Source organism: Primulina huaijiensis, chromosome 13, assembly GCF_012295235.1.
Source record: "Primulina huaijiensis isolate GDHJ02 chromosome 13, ASM1229523v2, whole genome shotgun sequence".
NCBI lineage: Eukaryota > Viridiplantae > Streptophyta > Magnoliopsida > Lamiales > Gesneriaceae > Primulina > Primulina huaijiensis.
Window position 1 is genome coordinate 2388977 of NC_133318.1, and position 25307 is coordinate 2414283.

The window sequence follows — 25307 nt, forward strand, 5'->3', positions numbered from 1 at the left end:
TGAAGTTTTATATATATATAAAGCGTGAATAATTATTCTTATTGTTCATTTAAATAATTTTTTAAATATTCATAACTTCATTGAAACAATTTAAATTTGAAAAAATTCAATTGTATATGATAATTGGGTATTTGGGTAGGGCATGTGTATCCGATAATCCGATGGGTATGTGGATGTGGATGAAATTCAATACCCGATGGGTATGGGTATGGGTATGGGTATGGGGATGAATTTAATAAATGGGTATGGAGATGGATGTATGAAATCCGACCCATACCCTATCTATTGCCATCCCTAGGGACGTCTCTAGAAAATCTTTTTTTTTTTAAAAAAAAACAAATTTAAAATTAATTATTTTACAATTTTTTTCTGTCAAAATAAAACTAAATAGAAGCCCAATGAGTGGTGTATCCGGCTGGCCCACATAACATAGCCCATAATCCTTAATTTTTGCTGATCTCCGGGCCCGAATGAGCTTCAAATAATATAGTATAGATATGATCTAGCGCCTCTTTCGTTTTCTCTGCGCTAATGCATGTTAAAGAAGACGAAACTCAAGAATGGCGCGAACTAGAGGCCCGAGTCGCCCGACAAGATTTCCGGTGAACGTCGTGTTCCCGTGCAGATCATTACGCTTTCGGCGAATGTTGCAGCAGCAGCTGCATCAGCCGCTAGTTGATCCTTTGCGTTTCGGTGACCGGGTTTCGGATGAGTATAGAGAATATGATGGTTATCAAGAAACCGAAGCAGAGGTAGATCATGAAGAAGAAGAAGATCGAGAAGAAGAAGAAGAAGGAGAAGGAGAAGGAGATGGAAGATGTGGAATTGGTAAGGCGATCAATGGGAACTCAGGACCCGAAAATCAAGATCCTTCTAGCTTGTATCTTTTGCCTGAAAACAATAACGGATATGACAACTCGAGCGATGATCATGATCGAAATGAGCAACGCCGGACTCATCCGGGGAAGAGTCGGGACTTCAGTGACCCGGAGCTGGGCACGGGGACGATGAAGGAAGAAAACGATGACGAGACCAGTATGGATCGTCTGAGGGTATGGTTGGATCGAATGGGATTGGGAAAGTATGCGCCCTTGTTCGAGTTTCACGACGTCGATGACGAGGTTTTACAATTTTTGACTCTTGAAGACCTCAAGGATATGGGAGTTTCAGGAGTTGGATCTCGCTGGAAGATCTACCGCTACATTCAGAAGTTCTGTATATAGTTTTCTTGAATTTCTTTTGCAGGGATTCTTGATCACGAGGCTTCTTTTGAATGGGATTCAGTCAGCATTTTCTGAAGACATATCAGACTAAAGATTCGTCAAGAACTGAAATCAAAATTTTTTGGGCAATTTTATTGGATTCAAATTTGAAACATTAGCGAGTACTGTTTTGGTTTGTTCAATTAGAAATACAATTTAGTTAGATTCTTTTTACAAGTTTTGAGCATTGACAGTTTTTTTAGGCTAGTCGGATTTCAACTTTTCAAGTAAATTAGTAAAAAAAATATTCCTTGCCATTGTATACGTGGGTTGATTGATGCTCCCAGAACATGTTCAATAGAAGAAATGGTCATGCATGATGAACAAGAACCCGTCTGGATAGCCAACAGATGACGCCTAGAAACCGCCTAGGGACGAAACTCAATCGACTTTATACTCAGAGCGAACGAGTTTCGATTTGGTTGAAAATTTCCTAATCTCTTGAAGGCATTAGGCAAGTCATCCTTGGCTACCAAACTGGCTCTTAATCTTCATACAAGACCTCTCTTCCTATATACATATATGGTTCCTTACTACATTTTGCCACTCAATGATGGGAAATGTTGTTGCAAATGCAAGCTTTATATAGAGGGAATTTAACAAGATTTTTAGAAGAAAATATATCTTGGCATTTCGAAAGGGCACTTCCATATCTTTGAGAATTTTTGTGTGATCTTCATCCTGATCTTTTTAAAAGGGAATTAGGTCCTCTAGTGTGAGGGAACAAAACCACCATTCCAGTCGACATCGACTTTGATTACTATATAACATCTCGTGGAGATGTCCAGTGTACTTATACTGATTAAATCATATATCAATATAAACTTCGTTTAAATTATATTATAGTAAATAGGTGAACGTGAATAGTTACTTTCCAAAAAAAAAAAAAGAAGTTAAAAACTTCTGAATAATGATCAAGAAATGAAATTGTTAAATTTGTACACCCATTGATATTCGATTTGTAAATTGACCCATCGGAGCCAATTATGCCATTTTGACATTCCTTCTACCATGCATGCATGAGGTTTTGACAAATCTAAAGAGGAATATATTCAAAATTTCCTTTTCTAGCTTGATAAGCATATTATGAAGAAATTTATAGATTCAACATAAATATTTCCAAAAGATAAGGTAGAATACCCGTTTGACTAAAAACGTGTGCTATCTAATCTAAACTAAATGAATAAAATTAAAATTTGACGAAGATCACCGATCCAATTCCACGAGCTATTAAACTACGCACAAAAACTCTCGTTAGACGGTATCACGATTCAATTTTGTGAGACATATCTCCAACTCAATCAATTCATAAAAAAATATTATTTTTTATTTTTTATTTTCCACTTTAATTATTAATCGGATTGATCAGTCTCACGTCTATTTTCTTGAGATTTTCTCACAAAAGACAACACGAAAAAGGGCCCTTGTAAATTAATGTCAACGAAAATCAAATTTCTGGCATTATTCCAAACTTCTTTATGAAAAAGGGTAAAGAAAATTGACGGAACACGTCTCATTTTACATCTTTTCCTTGTCTTTGGAATTTGGCCGTCATAATATTCGTGTCCATAGACCATATGATACCGCTGTGCTCAAAATCCGGTGGGATTTCAATAAAGATAATCGAGAAAATAATTATAATTAACAATAAATTTTATTCTTTATTTATTCTTGCAAAATTTAACCGAAGTGTTGTAGGAATATGAATTTCTAAAGTAGAAGAATTATAGGTTTGATGACTTAGAATACTTTTTTATTTTTATATAATTGATTAAAGAAAAAATTTACTTATAGTTATTTTTAATAAGAATAAAAATAATTATGTATTTTACTGAATATCTTTATCATTTTATAAATAAATATAATATATATATGTGTGTGTTTGTGTGTGTGTGTAAAAATGGAAATTTATGTCAAATTTGGGTTTCATTTTCCCCCCTCAGTATACTAGGAATTTATCAATTTCACAAGCCAAAACACATTCTTTCCTTATTTTTCTGAATAAACGTTCTTTCTTATTAATTCAGTTAAATGAACAGATGACAAACAGCTTATTTGACAAGAATTTACAGGGAAATGGTGTGTTTTATAGCACCTGTTAGTTTCAAGGGAAAAACAAATTTGTACATGCCCTTATGTACATATTAACTGAATTCTCAGGCCTAGATCATCATGTACTTATGTCGAAATACTTCGGATTCGAGGGACAATCATGCTCGACCTGCAACTGCATCATCGAACCAACGAGTTTAAGAAAATGATAATCAATCATAATCGAGCAAGAAGCAAAAATTAATCGGATGCAGCAGCAATCAAAAAATAATCCAATCATATCAAGCCATCTTTAACATGTTTAATATCCTGAGAATTTACAAAAATATATGTCTATGACAAGAATTATATGCAGCAATCGAGTACAAATGCACATACCTTGCCCTCGTCTGAATCTGAGTGCCGCTGAGGGAACACCACTCTCATATCATTATACAAGTAGAATCGGCGTTCCCCTCCGGTGTCCAAGCCTCTGCTTGCAGGAAAAGAAGATGGACCGGCTCTGCATTTCTGACCTCTTTTCAAGCACTTATTTCGGTGGGGGCATATGAAACGCAAATGTAGTGCGTACCGCAGAACACCAGAACCTGCATTCTCGTATTAATCTTTGACGGGCTACAATGTTACCTTCTGATTTTGTTATGTACAACCAGACCCCATGTGTATCAGCAAACACGGTCCTACTTGTCAAAAGAAATACCTGATTTTGGATTTGAGGGGAGTGGAACATCATTCTTTACGCTAGAGTCTTTATCTCCGCTTCGATCCACACCTACAGTGGCCTTTTGACGTAGGAATGTCTATTAAACGAAATGGGTGATCACGGTGAGATTTTGATTTTCAATTGAACGAAGTACATGTGGGAAACATATTTTGACTAGACTATGAACCAAGTATAAAATTTTATTTAGCTGCCAGCTATTAAGCAAGAAAACTACAAAAGCTACGACCAGAAAATTAAATTAATATTTGGTATTCTGAGAATTTGACTAAAGATCAGATGATAATCAAAGCGTTATCAGAACATGACAAGCAGCAGCAGAGTTCAAGACACCATTCCGGAATGAATATGCCATGTACGCTCATCATAGTATATACCTGCAATTGTTGTGATTAAGGCAGCTATATGTGGAGTGATTCCAGAAACAATTAAATAAACGAACCTTTGTGCCAGCTGGCATGTCACTCAGATCGTAGTTACAAAAGAATGTATGTATTGGCGTTCTTTCTGGATTGCTAAGGAGCTGCACAAGAAATCCGGTTATCATAGCTGAAAGGCATACTAATTACAGCTTACGAGTAGTTTTGCAGTCGTAAAATTGGTTGGTGGGCTTGAAATATCTGTTTATGTTAAGCGCCACATCAAAATCATGTTGGCAGGACAGATTCTTAATGATGATAATTTCCTCTCCTCGAAAGAAATATTATTAAAATTGCCATGTAGGCACTATCTCCATCAGTCTCCAGTTTATTTCATGCATTCTACATTATATACTCCCCATTTAGCACAAGGAGATTGCATAGGGAAAATAATTAAATGGAAGTTCTCTTCTCGTTCAAGATTCAGACAAAATCTTGCTTCCCTATTTTAAACAACATTATATTAATCCAACTTAAATGAAACTAACTGATGAAGCTTCATGTGAAGCGTTCTTTATGTGTCCACAGTCCAGAAGGTTCACATATGTTGTGCACCAGAAAAACATTTTAATTTCATGGTGAGAAGAGCAAAAGAGCGAGACAGTACCAACTGTACGCGCCCTTTCATAGGTATGCTCAGACGTGATTTTTCATCAGACGAGCCATTAGCACTGAGACTTCTCTTCAAGTTTGGACCTTCATTTTTGCGTGCAGATAAACAGTCAAAGAGCTCTATAGAGGAGTAGTACAATAAGTATTTATCACCATCTACACTAGTTACGGAAAATGGAAGTTTCTGTGGATGAGGAGAAAATTTCCCTCCAGTAATATTCAGAACCGCGAGGAAGCCATCAATTTTCTGCCCAGACAAAAAAGGAGGGCAAAATTAAGCGGAACTAGATATATGATGCTCAAAGGCTTTTTGGCCTCTTGGATAATTATATGTTGCATGAATCTTTACAATTGAAAGTTAATGGGAGGGGCTTGTTGAGTGATTACATATGTTGCACACCAATTGAGAAGTGATGCTAGAGCAGCTGTGCATTTTGAAAGATCACAGTTGATATCCATTAAAGTTTTCGGTACAACAATATATTCTTTCTAACAGTTGCACTTAAATTTTGAGGAATAAATTGAAGAAGAATTGCACGTACCTGGCTGACCACCCCAGAAGCTAATCGACCTGATAACAATGACTCCTCGAATGAACCAACCAAGGATCTTCTAACAGACATTCCACTTAAAGTTCTACCCAACTTGACACTTTGAGTTTTTTCAGGGGTCAAAATCTCAAAGTTTATTGGAAAATTTTCATCTTTGTTGAACACTTTGCTCGCCATTATAGAATTACTATCTTCATGAGAAGATAACATGCTAGAGAAAGTTCCTTCCAGAGACTGTTCCACATCCTTAAAACTAATATACCTCTCATCAAACTCTATCTTGGAATCCCAGGATAATCTCGAATTTCTGATCTTTCTACAAAATCTTGGTCCAAGAGGAGACAGAGATAATGGCGGAGACACAACAAAATCCCGAGACAAGTCCATTACCTCATTAGTAAATGGTGTTTCAGTTGTTGCTTTGTAACAGTTAACATCATGGTATGAGGACGGAAGATTCTCAAACGGTTCAAAGTTTCCAAGCATGGTACCATCTAAGACAACCTTGGAGCTTGTTTTACAATCTTCTTCTCGTAAACCATTATTACCACTTAGAGATATAGGTGGGGACAAAATTGATGGACCAGCATAATCCATGTCGCCAATGTGAGCCTTTTTGTTCACTTTCAAGGTGAAGTTAAGATTGTCACCCGTAACATGAAAACTACTCTGATGACACGTGTTCCCAATTTCTAAATGTTCGCCACTAAATTCATCAGAAAAAAGCATGCCGTTCAAAGGCGATAATAGACGTTTCCTAATAACAGAACCTGAATTTTCAGTTGCACTACATGGATCTATACCTTGCCGTTCATCTTCGCGTGGATTGGAGTTGCGAATTGATGCACTGGGTTCAAAACCCACTATCCTAGAAACTGGACTTTGAATATCATTTCCACCATCATCAGATATGAAATGGTTCTTCCCTCTTGAATCAATCTTCAACTTGTGCATTTTCGGCTTTCCGTCCTTGTGAAAACCGTAAGTGTCAGGATTTTTTACAAGTTCCCTTGAAGTACATAGGATGTCCCCATACATTCGATTACTTGAGCTACTTATTTCTATTTTACTTGTGTCAAAGCTAGTTACACTGATAAGTTGAGAAGGCATTTGCATGATGGTGTTTGGCGATGTCGATCCTTCTTCCACGTTCTTGCCTAAGGAAATTTGAGGCAATCCCATGATTAAACTGGTAAACCAACCACTTCCTTTTCACTAACAATGTCTCTGCTTTGACGATTAACTAGTCGCGCAAGAGAACATCCTCTAGCCTTTTTATGTTGCTGATTACTAAGAATGGTGTAGGCAAAGCTAATAGAATATTAGTACCATATTTCGATTGTCAAGAACTATACAGAATGCACCTACAAGAACTAGATCAGGCAAACGGCAAAAAATCTCTATCTGCCGATGTCATTCCACAAATCAATCCATTTGAACAACCTATGAAGATATCACAATATGTTCTGGCTTCATTTATTCCGTGACAAGATCTATCCTGAAAAAATTCCATAAATGGTCAGTCTATCACATTATCATATCCTGATTGCAGTATAACTGCGGAGAACAACATGATACTGACATCTTCATTGTCCAATATTTAATGCTATAATAGCATAACAGAATTGCATCAACTTGAATTTTTTTCACTGGAAGAAGAGCAAAATGAATCCATGAATCCAGTGTGAATCAGATACACAAGGAACATATAAGCAGAACTTATAGGTCCACTGCAGGATTTTAAACTCCATTAATACAATGTTAATTTCATTAGATCCGTAACTAAACTGATACTCCCACGGAAATTGCTCAGAAAAGGCAACAATCATCTCCATTTTCAGTGCAATCAAATCGACATCATAAACAATAAGAAATCAAATTAGAAAGAAAGTGTTTCTCCTCACAGTCATTTCCACGAATGAATCAAACACGAAATACGTGCAAATCAAAAGACTCCAGAAATTCTTTAGGCTCAAATGGGAAGAACTCAAAAAAAAAACAGCTATTCATCATCAATTGCATCGATCAGAAATCTGAACAAGTGTTTACCCGATTGTACAATGCAAAAGAACAACAACCATCAATGGGAATAACAAATATCCCGCTAAACGCAACAAGAACTGGAGAATCAATCAACACACAAAAAAAAACAGTCAAAGATTCAATCTTTGAGCATAAAAGTCCGAAAAAAATATTCCCAGGACGCACCACTGATGCATTTTGTGATTATCATCTGGAGATTATCAATTTACTTATTTTTGTTTGTTGGTTTTTATCAGGAATGCTGATTACATGTAAATGAAAATGAAAAAGAAAAAAAGAAAAATGAAGTCAATATTATTCATACTAAATTCTCCTAGCGGCTCCTCGCATTTCCATCTGTTTCTCACCTTTTCTTTCCATGGTCTAAATTTGTTATTGGGTTTTAGTAATTCTTTCCTTATATACACATAATATATGTGTTTCTTCTCTTTGTTTGGAAACAAAAACTTAAGTGAAATGTTTTCATGAATCAATTTTTTAAAGCAGATCTTTGATTCAGATTGATCTGAATGATAAAAACATTATTTTTTATATCAAAGTTATTACTTTTTATTGTAACTATCTCATTAATATAAATATATTATGTCACACGAAGTGTATTCTTATGTGAATTAGTGTGATTTTTTTATTAATTTTATTTACATATAAATCAAATTAATTATAAAAAATATTGTACAAACACACAACATGTATACTTACTTTGTTTCTTAAGTAAATTCGAATATGAGGTCAGATTCATTTCATTTATACTCGAATATATATAACTTATTTGGATTAGGGATGACAATGAGTCGAGTTTGTGTGAAATTTTATATTCTTCGTCCATCCCCATTTATTTTATTTATCATCATCTTCATTATTAACGGAGATTCAATTTCATCCTCATCTACACACTGTTATAGGATAGAATATACATATTATATCCAAATATCATATTTTCATCTATAATTGCATGTTTCAAATTTGAATTATTTAGAGTAAAATAGACATTTATTAAATTGTTAATAACAATAAAGAAAAATATAAATACAAAAATTATGAAATTAAATATTCTAGAAAAAATAACAAAATATTATAAACGATTTATCATAACATTATTATACTACAAAAATAAATCGGGAAATCTTCAAAGTTGGTTCAAGAAATTTGTTATAAATCGAGCCTTCCTTGTTTGCTTTTAGTATCCCAAAATCAAAAGCTTTTCAGCTTTGATAAAAAGAGAGTGCATAGAAAAAAGAGTGCATTTTTTTCTTGAGTGTAAAAATTCTCTTGTGTGAGTTAGATAAATTATTTTCCCGGTATACTCGGGTTGGGAGTGTGAAATATTGAGTGTATTGGTGTATACACTTGTTGTAATATTTCTTCCAGTTATAAAAGTTGAAGTGCTCCGTGGACGAAGCCTATCTTGGGTGAACCACGTAAATCTTTGTGTTCTTGTTGGTTATTTTATTCCGCAATTTTTGGGTACTATATTATCATCGTAGTCGGCATCGCTTCGGGTGTAATTCCCCAACAACTGGTATCAGAGCTTTGTTGTAAAAATTCTTAAGAATTCTGAGTATGCTCTGTGGTTGCAGCTTTGTTTGAATTTCCACATCAGAAAAGATTTTTTAGATTTTTTGCTAAGGCTAGAGAAGTGATGGCCGGAGATGATGGATCGGGACCGGGAATCAACAAGTTCGACGGAACAGATTTTTCGTTCTGGCGGTTACAGATAAGAGATTATCTGTACAGTTGATGACATATGAAATTGAGCAAAATTTTGCAAAGAAAGAGCCCACTTGTTTCTCTCGAACCATAGTAATATTATTTTATTTGGGAAACGAGGGAATCTCAAACTAAATACTTGGGAAAGAAACCGAAAAAGATGGAGGATGATGATTGGGAGCTCCTTGACCGACAGATATTAGGTGTGATACGATTGACCCTAACGAAGAATGTGGCACATAACGTGGCGGAGGCACAAACCACAGAAGAGATGATGTCCATTTTATAGGACATGTACGAGAAGCCATCAGCAAACAACAAAGTGCATCTCATGAAAAAGTTATTCAACTTGAAAATGGGAGAAGGTGCTTCGGTGGCTAAACATATCAATGAGTTCAACACGATTGTTTCTCAGCTAACATCGGTTGAAATTATTTTTGATGATGAGATTCATGCACTTATCCTTTTGGCGTATTTACCAAATAATTGAGAACCAATGCGGGCAGCGTTAGCAACTCTGTTGGAAAAAGAAAGCTACAATTCAATGATGTCAGAGACCAGATTCTTGCCGAAGAAGTTCGCAGAATGGATTCGGGTGAAGGACATCATCGAGATCTGCTCTAAATCTCGAGAACAGAGGAAGGGGCATGAGTGGCGAAAAGAGTTCCAACCGATGGCGAGTAGATCCAAGTCAAGAAATGGAAAAGACAAAAATATGTTTGAAAAGAATATGAAGTGCTGGAGCTGTGGTGAGACTGGTCACCTGAAAAAGAACTGCAGATCAACGAAGAATAATGCCAATGCTATCACTGAGGAAGTACATGATGCTCTGCTATTATCCATGGAAAGCCCTGTTGATTATTGGGTTATGGACTCGGGAGCTTCGTTTCATACCACTGGTGATCGTGATGTATTTGATAATTACATCGCTGGAGATTACGGAAAAGTTTTTCTGGCTGATGGAAAACCCTTGGAAATTGTTGGTATGGGTGATGTACGGATGAAGATGTCAAATTGATATGTCTGGAAAATCAACAAAGTCAGACATGTACCAAAATTGACACGCAATCTGATCTCGGTAGGACAGCTCGATGATGAAGGCCACAATGTGACCTTCGGTGATGGTTCCTGGAAAATGAACAAAGGAGCCATGATTGTTGTTCGAGGAAAGAAAACTGGAACACTGTATATGACTTCCAGTTGCAGAGACACATTAGCAGCTGTGGATGCTGGTGCCCATTAAAGTCTATGGCATTATAGACTTGGACACATGAGTGAGAAGGGAATGAAGATGTTGGTGTCAAAAAGAAAGCTACCAGAATTAAAGACTGTTGAACACCAACTATGTGAAAACTGTATCTTTGGAAAGCAGAAGAAGGTGGGCTTTTCAAAAGGCGGTAAAGAACCGAAAGTAGCAAAGTTGGAGCTGGTTCATACTGATGTATGGGGACCATCTCCCGTGACATCCCTTGGAGACTCGAGATACTATGTCACATTCATTGACGATTCGAGTGGAAAAGTTTGGGTTTATTTTCTGAAAAATAAATCTGATGTTTACGAGACCTTTAAAAGGTGGAAAGCCATGGTGGAAAATGAGACCAACTTGAAGGTGAAGTGCTTACGGTCTGACAATGGTGGAGAATATGAAGATGACGAGTTCAAGAAATATTGTGCATAGAACGGGATCAAGATGGAGAAAACCATTCCTGGTACACCTCAACAGAATGGTGTAGCTGAAAGAATGAACAGAACCTTGAATGAACGCTCAAGGAGCATGAGATTGCATTCTGGATTGCAAAAATCATTCTGGGCTGATGCTGTTAACACTGCAGCATATCTGATCAACAGAGGACCTTCGGTACCACTGGACTACAAAATACCTGAAGAGGTTTGGAGCAGCAAAGAAGTAAACCTTTCTTTTTTGAAAGTGTTTGGATGTCTATCCTATGTTCATATTGATTCAGCAAGTAGAACAAAATTTGATCCGAAATCAAAGAAGTGCTTCTTTATTGTTTATGGAGATAATGAGTTTGATTATCGTTTCTGGGATGACCAAAATCGGAAGATCATTCGGAGCAGGGATGTAATCTTTAATGAGAAACTTCTGTACAAGGACAAGTCAGACATTGGAGTTGGAGATGAATGTCCTGAAGTCAAGAAGACTGATGAAGTGCCATTGACAAATATTCCTGTGAATGAATCGAAAACCTGTAACCAGGAAGATGAAGAAGAAACTACACAAGATGATGACCCACAAACTCCGGTGATTGAACTCAGGAGATCTTTGAGAACCATTAGACCACCTGATAGATACTCTCCTGCACTTCACTATATTTTGCTGACAGACAAAGGTGAACCGGAGACCTATGAAGAGGTAATGCAAAATGATGATTCAACCAAGTGGGAGTTGGTCATGGAAGATGAGATGGATTCACTGTCATCCAATCAGACGTGGGAGTTGACAGAACTTCGGCAAGGCAAAAAGGCGTTACATAACAAGTGGGTGTACCGGTTAAAAGAAGAGCATGATAATAGCAAGCAGTACAAGGCAAGACTTGTTGTAAAAGGCTTCCAACAATGGGAAGGAATTGACTACACCGAGGTTTTCTCTCCGGTGGTTAAATTAACCACTATCAGAACAGTACTTGGACTATTGACGAAGGAAGACTTACATTTGGAGCAGTTGGATGTAAAGACTGTGTTTTTCCACGGTGACCTAGATGAAGAAATTTATATGAAGCAGCGACAGGGTTTTGAAGTACGGGGAAAAGAGAGAATGGTGTGCAAACTTCAAAAGAGCTTGTATGGTCTCAAACAAGCTCTAAGACAGTGGTACAAGAAGTTTGATGGATTCATGAGTGAAAATGGTTTCCTAAGGTGTCAAACTGATTACTGCTGTTATGTGAAAAAGTTTGACGGTTCTTATATCATACTACTGCTATATGTAGATGATATGCTGATAGCTGGAGCTTGTCTGGAAGAAATTGATAAACTCAAGAAAGATTTATCAAAGGAATTTGCCATGAAGGATTTGGGTGCTGCAAAGCAAATCCTTAGAATGAAGATCTTTAGAGACCGAGTGAATGGATTCTTGAAGTTATCTCAAGAAGAGTACGTGAAAAAGTGATTAGCAGATTTAATATGGATGAAGCTAAATATGTGAGTACTCCTTTGGCTAGTCATTTCAAACTAACCAAAGCACAATCACCATCGACGGAGCAAGAGCAGGCTTATATGAATAAGGTTCCTTATGCTTCTGCTGTCGGAAGCCTCATGTATGCAATGGTGTGCACAAGACCAGACATAGCACATGCAGTGGGAGTTGTGAGCAGGTTTATGAGTAATCCAGGAAAGCAACACTGGGAAGCAGTTAAGTGGATTCTCAGGTATTTGAAAGGTACTGCTAGTTGTTCTTTATGCTTCAGGAGGTCAAAATTGGGCTTACAGGGTTTTGTCGATGCCGATATGGGTGGTGACCTGGATGGCAAGAAAAGTACTACTGGATATGTGTTCACATTAGGTGGTACAGCTGCAAAAGATTGTTGCGCTTTCGACTACTGAGGCTGAGTATGTTGCAGTTACAGAAGCTAGCAAGGAGATGATATGGTTGAAATCCTTTCTAGAGGAATTGGGTCAGAAGCTTGCAGATAGCACATTATACTGTGACAGTCAGAGTGCTATTCATTTAGCAAAAAATCATGTTTATCATGCTAGGACAAAGCATATACAGGTTACTAGGTTAGGTACCATTTCATCATATCAGTGCTGGAAGATGGAGTCTTGATGCTAGAGAAGATTCATGGAAGTAAAAATGCAGCCGATATGCTCACGAAGACGGTAACCATGGACAAACTGAAGTTGTGTTCAACTTCAGTTGGACTGCAAGTATAAATGGAGATATATGAACTGCTGCAATGATGGTGTGAAGACATGATTGAAATCAAGTCTTCAAGTGAGAGAAATACTAGGTAAGGTGTGCCCACACACATTAAATTAAATAATAATAAAAAATATTTTCCCACATATCCCACATCGGGAAATCTTCAAAGTTGGTTCAAGAAATTTGTTATAAATTGAGCCTTCCTTGTTTGTTTTTAGTATCCCAAAATCAAAAGTTTTTCAGCTTTGATAAGAAGATAGTGCATAGAAAAAAAAAGTGCATTTTTTTCTTGAGTGCGAGAATTCTCTTGTGTGAGTTAGAGAAATTATTTTCTCGGTATACTCGGGTTGAGAGTGTGAAATATTGAGTGTATTGGTGTATACACTTGTTGTAATATTTCTTCCAGTTATAAAAGTTGCAGTGGTCCGTGGACGTAGCCTATCTTGGGTGAACCACGTAAATCTTTGTGTTCTTGTTGGTTATTTTATTTCACAATTTTTTGGGTACTATATTATGATCGTGGTCGGCATCGCTTCGGATGTAATTCCTCAACACTTATATCCGAAAATACTCAAACCCGATCGATCATTCATTTATTTAAACGAGTAAAATATCTTTTTCATATTCTCCTCTAGATCGAGTATCAAATTTTGCACCGAGTTGGGAAGAAATTATAATCCATAATTCAGATTTAAATACGAATATTTAATTGACAGGGTAAATGCCAGGCCTAGAATTCAATTTGTCGATATTAATAATAATAATAATAATAATAATAATAATAATAATAATAATAATAATAATAATAATAAAGGTAATTGTGTTATATTGGAGAATATTTACATTATTCTATTTGTTAATTATTATTTCTGGTGATTAATTAAGAATTAAAAGTTCAAATTCAATTTTTTTTAAAAGTAGTAATTTAATTAGAGCAATTTAAATGTGTCCAAAGAGAGGGAAAAATGGAGATTGGGTTGGGATAATCGAGAGACACATGGTCTGCACATAACTTGTACGTGCTCGCTCATCACCTCACTAGCGTAAAGCCCTCGTGGAGCATCAAATTATCAAATATAAATTATTTTAATATAATACAACTTGTTTAATATACATATTACATACATGTATTTATAATATATGAGATAATTCGACCTTAATTGCACCTAAGATCTGCTGTAACCTATCATATATATATCCAAGTTTGGGACGATATTTTGAGTTTAAAATTAAATTATAATAATTATATTATCAATTTATATATAAAAAATCGAAGTTATGACTTTCATAGTACCGTATCATATATATATTCTCAATTTGGATATTTGGAGTTTGAAACTCAATTATAGTAATCATATTCTCAATATANTATGACTTTCGTAGTTTTGTTTCCTTCTTTAAAAAAATATGTATATATATAATATATACACACATCTTTGCTATAAATTAAGTATATGTCACATTCAAGGGATATCTAACCGTTTGACCAATGATCAGGAATTTAATTCTCATATCAACATTGTTTTGGACGAGCTTGTCACGCAATGCTTATTGTGATTTATCTGAGTAACGAGATTATTAATTAATTGTTTTGGTAATGAGTATTAGGATGATCGTGTCAAATTAATTCCCCTTAATTCTAACATTCATATCTTATTATCACATGATGAAGATTTTGAGGTATAATAGGTTCTTGTGTAACGATTTCACAAATCTACAATCATGAGACGTAATAATTTTGTCCATACATGCAGTGAAAAGTAATAATTTTAACATAAAAAGTAATGATTTTCACTCAACTTAACATATATTACACAATATTTTTTCATAAAATAAATAACAAAAAATGATTGAAAAATAATACTTTAAACATATAAAATAATAATTTTCATAGATCAAGTCGAAGATGTATCGACAAAGTACGTCGATATTCGATACCAAGCATATTTAAGGACCATAATCAAACCTCTTTCTTTTTTTTTCCTCTTACCTTAAAGATACCGTTTAACTTTAAATCTAATGATTCATATTTTGTTACATCAGTACTATTAACATTAAAATTACTCTTATACTGATATATATGAATCTTTGGATTCGTGATTAGGGCGTCACATCTCCCCTTTCTCTATACACAGTACTATCCCTATGGGATGACCAATTTGGAATATTTTCAAAAGCATTAATTCCTAAAACAAATTTTTGTTGTGAAAAAGTAAAAATTTACGGTAAAAAAGTAAAAATCTCAAACTCTCAAAATTATCACACTACACACTTTATAATATTTTTCCCTCAACTCAATTGTGATTTTCTTCACAAATGAGAGATCTATTTATAGAAAATTTTTACAAATAATCCAAAAATAAAATACATCATTACCTACATCATCACACACTAATTTTCAATATTCAACACCTAATTTTACCTAATTTTCAACATTCAACATTCACATTTTCAACACAAATATTTAACACATTTTTAAATAATTTTTCAACACTCCCCCTTGTGATGATGATCATAATGATTGTATACATTACGTGTTTTTATACTGCCTCGTTAAAAACCTTACTAGGAAAAACCCATTGGGATAAAAACCATAGTAAGGGAAAAAGAGTGCAGTCACGTAAACTCCCCCTCATGTTGACACGAACAATTCTTCACAAATTTCGTAGATTGCGCATCCCAATATTATATATGTGCTTTCTGAATATTGTCGTAGGAAGTGCCTTTGTGAAGAGATCTGATGAGTTTTCACTTGATTGAATGTGACGAACATCAATACATTTATTCTTCTCAAGCTCCTTGGTGAATGCGAAGAACTTAGGAGGAATATGTTTAGTTCTGTCGCTTTTTATGTATCCTTCTTTCATTTGAGCAACACATGCAGCATTATCTTCATATAGTATCACAGGCTTCTCGTCGAATGATAATCCGCATGAGATTTGGATATGTTGAGTCATTGATTTTAACCACACACATTCACGGCTTGCTTCATGTAGTGCAATAATCTCGGCATGATTTGATGAAGTTGTTACAAGTGTTTGTTTCTGTGAACGCCAAGAAATTGCAGTGCCTCCACGAGTAAATACATATCCAGTTTGAGAACGTGCTTTGTGTGGATCAGATAAGTATCCAGCATCGGCATAACCAATTATACTTGGATTAGCATCTTTTGAATACAAAAGTCCCAAGTCTGTCGTTCCTCGTAGATAACGGAATATATGTTTAATTCCGTTCCAATGTCTCTTTGTTGGATATGTGCTAAATCTTGCCAATAAATTTACGGCAAAAGATATATCAGGCCTTGTACAATTTGTAAGATACATAAGGGCACCGATAGCACTTAGATATGGTACTTCTGGACCAAGAATATCTTCATCATCTTCACATGGACGGAATGGATCCTTTTCTATGTTTAATGATCTAACAACCATTGGAGTACTTAAAGGATTTGATTTGTCCATATTAAAACGTTTAAGGATCTTTTCTGTATAATTTGTCTGGTGAACAAATATTCCACATTCTTTTTGTTCAATTTGTAAACCCAGACAATACTTGGTTTTTCCAAGATCCTTCATTTCAAATTCTTCTTTCAAGTATGACACAACTTCTTGAATTTCCTTATTTGTTCCAATGATGTTTAAATCATCAACATATACAGCAATAATTACGCATCCGGATGTTGTTTTCTTAATGAAAACACAAGGGCATATTGAATTATTTACATATCCCTTTTTCATCAAGTGATCACTTAGCCTATTATACCACATTCTGCCGGATTGCTTCAACCCATATAATGATCTTAGTAATTTCACAGAATAACATTCTCTGGGTTTTGAACTTTGTGCTTCAGGCATCTTAAATCCTTCAGGGATTTTCATATATATATTACTATCAAGTGATCCATATAAGTAGGCTGTAACAACATCCATAAGACGCATTTCTAAATTTTCAGATACTGCCAAGCTAATCAAATACCGAAACGTAATTGCATCCATCACAGGAGAATACGTTTCTTCATAATCAATTCCAGGCCTTTGAGAAAAACCTTGTGCAACAAGTCGAGCTTTATATCTTACTATTTCATTTTTCTCATTTCGCTTTCGAATAAAAACCCATTTGTATCCAACAGGTTTTACACCTTCAGGTGTAAGGACTATAGGTCCAAAAACATTACGTTTATTTAGCGAATCCAATTCAACCTGGATGGCATCTTTCCATTTTATCCAATCCTGCCGATTTTTACATTCACCAAAAGATTTTGGTTCATGATCTTCATTATCATTTATGATGTCGATTGCCACATTATAAGAAAATATATCATCAATTTCTTCTATATCTTTTCGGTTCCATATTTTTCCAGTATTAATATAATTGATAGAGATTTCATGATTCTCGTCAGTTTGTGGTTCTGACAAAACATTTTCATCATCATGTGTTTCTTCAGGAACATCATTCTCTATTTTGTGATCATTATGTGTTTCTTCAGGAACATCATTCTCTATTTTGTGATCATTGTGTTTCTCTATGAATTTTCTTTTTCGAGGATTTTTATCCTTGGAACCAACTGGCCTTCCACGCTTCAGGCGTTTAATGACATCATGACTATCTTCAATTTGTTTCTTCGGAATTTCAATTCGAGCAGGGGCATTTGCAGCATGTATATATGATTTAGTTACCCCTTTTGTGTCTGCAAATGCATCTGGTATTTGATTTGCTATTCTTTGCAAGTGCACAATTTGCTGTACATCTTTTTCACATTGTTTTGTTCTTGGATCCAGATGTAACAATGATGATACATACCATGTAATTTCTTTTTCGGTATGTTTCTGTTCTCCCCCTAACATTGGGAAGATTTCCTCATTAAAATGACAATCAGCAAAACGTGCTGTGAACACGTCGCCTGTCTGTGGTTCAAGATATCGAATGATCGATGGACTATCATAACCAATATAAATTCCAATCTTTCTTTGAGGTCCCATTTTCTTTCGTTGAGGTGGTGCAATAGGCACATACACCATACATCCAAAAATTCTCAGATGAGAAATGTCTGGTTCTTTACCAAATGCAAGCTGCAATGGGGAGTATTTATGATATGCACTTGGTCTGATGCGAATTAATGAAGCAGCATGTAAAATTGCATGTCCCCATATAGAAATAGGGAGCTTTGTTTTCATAATCATTGGTCTAGCAATCATTTGCAGACGTTTAATCAATGATTCAGCCAATCCATTTTGAGTATGTACATGAGCAACAGGATGCTCAACAATGATTCCCATAGACATACAATAATCATTGAAAGTCTGGGAAGTAAATTCACCAGCATTATCAAGTCTAATTTTCTTGATTGTATAATCGGGAAATTGATTCCTCAATTTTATTATTTGAGCAAGTAATCTTGCAAATGCAACATTTCGAGTTGACAATAAACATACATGTGACCATCTGCTGGAGGCATCAATCAATACCATAAAGTATCTGAATGGTCCACATGGTGGATGGATTGGTCCACAAATATCACCCTGAATACGTTCAAGAAACATTGGTGATTCAGTTTGGATTTTGGCTGGTGATGGTCTTATAATAAGTTTTCCAAGAGAACATGCTTTACATTGAAACTTATTATTCTGAAAGATCTTCTGGTCTTTCAATGGATGACCATGTGTATTTTCTATAATTCTTCGCATCATTGTTGAACCAGGATGTCCTAATCGATCATGCCAATTGGTTAATATTGAAGAATTATCAATTACCATGTTTGATTCAATGGGACGTATATGTGTATAATGCAATCCAGTAGGGAGCATTGGTAGTTTTTCAATCACATATTTCTTTCCTGATTTATATGTGGTAAGACACATATATTTCTCATTCCCTTCATTCATTGTTTGAGTATCATACCCATGGGAATATATATCATTAAAACTCAACAAATTTCTTTTCGATTGTGGTGAATATAAAGCATCATTGATCAAAAATTTTGTACCATTAGGTAACAAAAATTGTGCTTTACCACATCCTTTAATCAAGTCTACAGGACCTGATATTGTATTCACCGTTGTTTTTGTTGGTTTTAGTTCCAAGAAATATCTTTTATCTCGGAGGATAGTGTGCGTTGTACCACTATCGGGTATGCAAACTTCAGCTTTGCTCATAGCATTTTCCATATTTGAACTTCAAAAAATATGCAATGAAAAAAAATTAATGACAATACATATTTAAATATAACACATATCATAATTGTACAATAAAACATTATCATATAAATACATGAAAAATAAATTATTGTACATTTATATTCTACCACTATATTGTTCATTTTCAGAGAAATCATTGAGAAAATCTGCAGCATCAATATTGTTCATTTCTATCCCACCAACATATTGATCATTTCCAGAGAAATCATTCATAAAATCAGCAGCATCAAAATGAGTTGAATCACTCAAACGGTCACTTCGCTCAGTGAAGTTGGTCTCCTTTTCTTTCCCCTTTATCGATTCTTTATAAAGTTTGCAAAGATGCTCAGGGGCTCGACAAATACGAGACCAATGTCCTGGAGTACCGCATCTGAAACAAGAACTTTCAAATCTTTTCGAGTGATTTTCATTAACACTCATGTTTTCTTGATGCCTTTTCTGTGGATGGTTTGGGACGTTATTTTGAGATGAGTTATAGAAATAACTATCTCGATTATTTTCAAAACCACGGCCGCGTCCACGACCACGACCACTTCCTCGTCCACGTCCACGTCCACGACCTCGACCTCGACCTCGACCTCGACCAAAACCTTGTCTTTGAATTTGATTTTGGTTTCCAGGTTTAAATTCATTTTTGCTTACAGCATTTACTTCTGGAAATGCTGTTGATCCAGTGGGTCGGGACTGATGATTTCTCATTAATAGCTCGTTGTTCTTTTCCGCCACAAGAAGACAGGCGATGAGTTCAGAATATCTCGCAAATCCACGCACTCTATATTGTTGCTGTAGTGTTATATTTGATGCGTGAAACGTGGAAAATGTTTTTTCAAGCATTTCCGATTCTGTAACCTCATGTCCACAAAATTTTAACTGCGAGATTATTCTATACATCGCTGAATTGTAATCACTGACTTTTTTAAAGTCTTGGAATCTTAACATATTCCATTCATCACGGGCGGTCGGAAGTATAACTTCCCTTATATGTTCAAATCTCTCTTTTAATCCTTTCCACAGAGCCATGGGATCTTTTTCGATGAGATATTCACATTTTAAACCTTCATCAAGGTGTCGTCGTAAAAATATTATAGCTTTTGCTTTTTCTTGTGATGAAGATATACCATTTTCTTTAATGGTCTCGCTTAGACCCAATGACTCAAGATGCATTTCTACATCAAGAGTCCATGGCATATAGTTTTTCCCAGTAATATCAAGAGCGATGAATTCGAGCTTTGCCAAGTTTGCCATGGTGGTACTAAAAATTACGATGCATTTTATTAGTTAATGAATATTGCAATACAAAGTAATGGATAAACAACAAGTACAAGTATTCGTAAAAATAAAGAAAACACACGAGGAGGATATTCTCCGATAAATACAAGACTGGTGAGTATGATAACCAAAATAATTAAAAATAACCTCGTGAAAGCCATCTTCTTTTTTTCTTCGAAAATTTGATGAAGAATAATTTTTAGAGAAGAAGAGAAAGTTGGAGTGATTGAATGTATTTGTGAGATTGTATTTATAGAGCAAAAACTAGCCGTTTTGTTACCGTTTATTACCGTTGGTGTATAAGAAAATAAATGTATGTATTTGTATAATTTTATGGTAATAATATGGTGTATATAATATTAGTCATATTTAAATAATTATGTATATCATATCACATTATTATAATTAGGTGTCATAAGTTATTTTGTTTAAAAAACCTTATAGGCTTTTATACTTGTCGTATCCCTTACCGGGAGTGTGGGATGTCGTCTTAACATCCTCCCAGGATTTATAACAAGTTTTTGAAAAAATTATTTTTATTATTTCTAACAATAACATTATATTATATATTACATATATAAACAATAAATAAATAACAGTAAAATAAATATTATTACTTTTGTTACCTTTTTCTTCTGTTCGGAGCTTGGAAAAATATGGAGGACTTTTAGAGCTTCGTGCTGATAACGTGTTGTGAAAAAGTAAAAATTTACGGTAAAAAAGTAAAAATCTCAAACTCTCAAAATTATCACACTACACACTTTATAATATTTTTCTCTCAACTCAATTGTGATTTTCTTCACAAATGAGAGATCTATTTATAGAAAATTTTTACAAATAATCCAAAAATAAAATACATCATTACCTACATCATCACACACTAATTTTCAATATTCAACACCTAATTTTACCTAATTTTCAACATTCAACATTCACATTTTCAACACAAATATTTAACACATTTTTAAATAATTTTTCAACAATTTTAACATTTATTTTTTCAAAAAATTAGGCTTGTTATGACAATAAGATCGATGTTTGTGAGGCCCACGACACAAATTGCTAAAGCCCAACAAAGCCCAGTTGTTGTTGAGTAAATGGGCCGGCTAAAGGTTCATAATGCAATTATCGAAATCGTTATATATTTCTAAAGCGATGTGTTTTGCATTATCTTTTAAAACCATTAAATATTAATATGACAACTATATTTATATTATTATCAAATATATCTACGCACATAATATTCTATTCCATAAAAGATGTGGGGGTATAGAATAATTACTCTGGTATTATTGGTGTGTCCACAAAATAATTCGTAGGACATATAGTTTTTCGTTTTACTAAAAATTATAACGGGTTGTAACTATATAATTTTGATTTTTTAAGACGAAAAACAGTTCAAACGTCATGTTTCAATTGCTCCTATTGCAAAGACAAATATTGCAGTCAATCTCAACAACTGACTCCTTGCAATAATTTAGAATAGAACTTGTGACTTTTGACTTTGTCATTTGATACAATTTTGGAAAACTGAGGAAAACCACTATGAAGCCATTCTATATTCGACGATAAGTTCAAAACATGTCGATCCAAATGGCGTGTAGCTTCATTAGCGTTTCGCCTCATATGATTAAGAGACATAATGTCTGAATTGTCATCTGGACTAAAATCATTGAAGGTTTGTGAAGATTTTTTTGACTCATTATGTTAATCGGAGGGCTTAGATTGATTATGGCTATAAAGTGTTCATCCAACGGTTGTGACTGATATCTTGGAAGTCAACGGATTAAATGGGAATGAGTTGGTTAAGGGTTCACTACAAGAAAAAAATATATCAAACCGTTGTCGTGTGCTTTTTAACAACGGTTTTAGTGAAAATCGTTGTTGTATGTGCGTTTTTTAAGCAAAAACGGTTTTATAAAAACCGTTGTCTTTTAGAAGCAAAAAGACAACGGTTTTTAGGGTCAATGACAACGGTTCTATAAAATCGTTGTCTTTGAGCGTTTTTTAGTGTCAAAGACAACAGTTTTTGTCAAAGACAACGGTAAAACCGTTGTTGATTAACGTGTTTTTTGGACAAATTAGCAACGTTTTTGCTAAAACCGTCACTAATTTAAAAATAGCGACGTTTTGCTTAAAACTGCCGCTAAATTTAGCGACGGTGTATAATCCGTCGCTATATATAGCGACGATTTTAAGTAAAAACGTCGCATGTTTTAAATTAACGACGGTTTTTCTGACACCGTCGCTAATATATGCGATGATTTTGCAATTACCATCACTATTAGCGACAGTTTAAGAAAAAATCGTCGCAAATTGTCTACAAATATCCGTACTTTCAGTCTATTTTCCTACACATCGCTTCGCAACACTTAAAATTTTTTTCTCTTATACGATTTTATCACTTCACAACACTTAAAATTTTTTTCTCTTACACGGTTTTAGTTTCGATTTAGGATAATTTTTTTCGCTTTAATATTTGGTAAATTTTTAAGTGTTAGTTAAGTTCATGAATATTGTTAGCATAGTCAAATTGTAAGTTTTTTTAGATTTGTTAATTATTAAAAGTAATTTTTTTTATTTTACTAAAAATATTAGCGACGGAAATCATGAAAAAACCATCGCTAAAATTAACAACGGACTTTATGGCAAACCGTCGCTAATTTTATTTGCTACGGTTTTTGAAAAACCGTCGCAAATTGTAGCTACAATAACGGTGAAAAATCATTGTCTTTTTAACCACAGGAGCTTTAACAACGGTTTTTCAGTACATACGACAACAGTGAAACACCGTTGTCGTAGGCCTTTTTTTTGTAGTGGTTGTTAACTAAGACAACAGCCAGCAACTTTTTCGATCACTTCACGCAAAACTCTCTGAATACAGGGCACATTTTTCACTCATTCTCCCTTCCTTCTCTTTATGATTCTTGAGTTCAGAATTTCCGAATCAAGGGGGATCGAGCACCATATACAAGCTTGATATACATATATATATTTGTATTGAGAACTCGGTGGTGTGGCTTTGTGAGAGTTGTAATCATATATAACTCATTTGTTTAGTGGATTTAACTGGGTGTTCCCAGAACCTTGGATGTAGGATTGATCTCAATCCGAACTAAGTAAATGCATGTCATTGTGCTCTACTATTTTTCTGCATTTTTTTGAGTCTTTCTTTTAATCTCAACTCTGAATTTGACATGAAGGATCTTGGGCCAGCCAAGCGCATCTTAGGTATGGATATTATCAGAAACAGACCTCTAAGAACCTTGAGACTATCTCAAGAAGGATACATCAGTAAGCTATTGGATATTTTCGGTATGAAAGATGCTAGGAGTGTAAACACTCCTATTGTTGCACACTTCAAGCTAAAATCTATCAAGGAGGAAGATATTGAATCAGAATATGCTCACATGAAGGCTGTACCATACTCAAATGTTGTAGGAAGCATTATGTACTCTATGGTATCGACAAGATCGGATATTGTATATGGATTGTGTTTAATTAGCAGGTTCATGGTTCATGTGCAAGCCAAGTAGGGAACATTGGCAGGTTGTGAAGTGGCTACTAAGAAACTTAAAAGATACCAAGAAGCTGAAATTGGTTTACTCTAGATCTCGACAATCAACATGTGGAGTCATAGGATATTGTGATTCAGACTATGCTGCTGACCTTGATAGAAGAAGGTCACAGTCCGAGTATGTTTTTACGGTTGGAGGGAATGTTGTAAGCTGCAAATCAAGTTTACAATATGTGATAGTCTTGTCAACAACCGAAGCTGAATATATCTCACTCACGGAAGCTGTAAAGGAAGCCTTGTGGATTAAGGGCTTTGTTACTGAATTGGGATATGACCAGAAATCTTCTACAATCTTCTGTTATTCACAAAGTGCAATTCACTTCTCTAAGAATGCTGTATTCCATGAAAGAACAAAGCACATCGATGTGAGGTTACACTTTGTGAGAGAAATCATCTCAAGGGAACTAGTTAGTGTTAAAAAAATGAACATAAAGGTTAACCCTGTAGATATGCTAACAAAGGTTATCCCAGTGAACAAGCTCAAGGATGCTTTGGGCCTGCTCAACATGGTGGAATGACTGCCAGGTCTTGAACCTGGGAACCTCTTTTGGAACCACTGAAATGATCCAAATAGGTGGAGAATTGTGAAGACTTTTTTGACTCATTATGTTAATCAGAGGGCTTAGATTGCTTATGGCTATAAAATGTTCATCCAACGGCTGTGACTAATATCCTGGAAGTCAATGGATTAAATGGGAATGAGTTGGTTAAGGGTTGTTAACTAAGATAACAGCCTACAAATTCTTCAATCACTTCACGAAAAACTCTCTGAATACAGGGCACATTTTTCACTCTTTCTCCTTTCTTTCTCTTTATGATTCTTGAGTTCAGAATTGTCGAATCAAGGGGGACCGAGCACCATATACAAGCTTGTTATACGTATATAGATTTATATTGAGAATTCGGTGGTGTGGATTTGTGAGATTTGTAATCATATATAACTCATTTCTTTAGTAGATTCAACTGGGTGTTCCCAAAACCTTGGATGTAGGATTGATCTCAATCCGAACCAAGTAAATG

The 25307-nt window shown here is 34.9% G+C and overlaps 1 protein-coding gene across 8 annotated transcripts; it reads right to left on the reverse strand.

Moving 5' to 3' along the window:
* Positions 1 to 3244: 3244 nt before the first annotated feature.
* On the reverse strand, positions 3245 to 8025 carry LOC140956260 (uncharacterized). 8 transcript variants are annotated; one of them, XM_073412964.1, is made up of 8 exons: positions 7826 to 8013; positions 7200 to 7266; positions 5609 to 7115; positions 5062 to 5313; positions 4478 to 4558; positions 4015 to 4114; positions 3693 to 3901; positions 3245 to 3489 (listed from the first exon to the last, which is right to left on the reverse strand). In XM_073412964.1, the coding sequence occupies exons 3-8, from the start codon at positions 6797 to 6799 to the stop codon at positions 3433 to 3435; spliced, it is 1890 nt and encodes a 629-aa protein (XP_073269065.1). In that variant the 5' UTR covers positions 6800 to 7115; positions 7200 to 7266; positions 7826 to 8013; the 3' UTR covers positions 3245 to 3432. The 8 variants fall into 8 exon arrangements, 7 of the variants coding, with proteins under 7 accessions (XP_073269065.1, XP_073269062.1, XP_073269061.1 ...); XM_073412961.1 differs by lacking the exon at positions 7200 to 7266 and adding an exon at positions 7667 to 7737; XM_073412960.1 differs by having other exon boundaries at positions 7667 to 8013.
* Between the last annotated feature and the right edge of the window lie 17282 nt (positions 8026 to 25307).

Coding starts and splice junctions, on each gene's coding strand:
- LOC140956260 (XM_073412963.1), bottom strand. CDS start 6,799: ATGGGATTGCCTCAAATTTCCTTAGGCAAGAACGTGGAAGAAGGATCG. Junction 4,559..5,061: donor TGAAAGGGCGCGTACAGTTG/GTACTGTCTCGC, acceptor TTTCTTGTGCAG/CTCCTTAGCAATCCAGAAAG. Junction 4,115..4,477: donor ACATGCCAGCTGGCACAAAG/GTTCGTTTATTT, acceptor TTCGTTTAATAG/ACATTCCTACGTCAAAAGGC.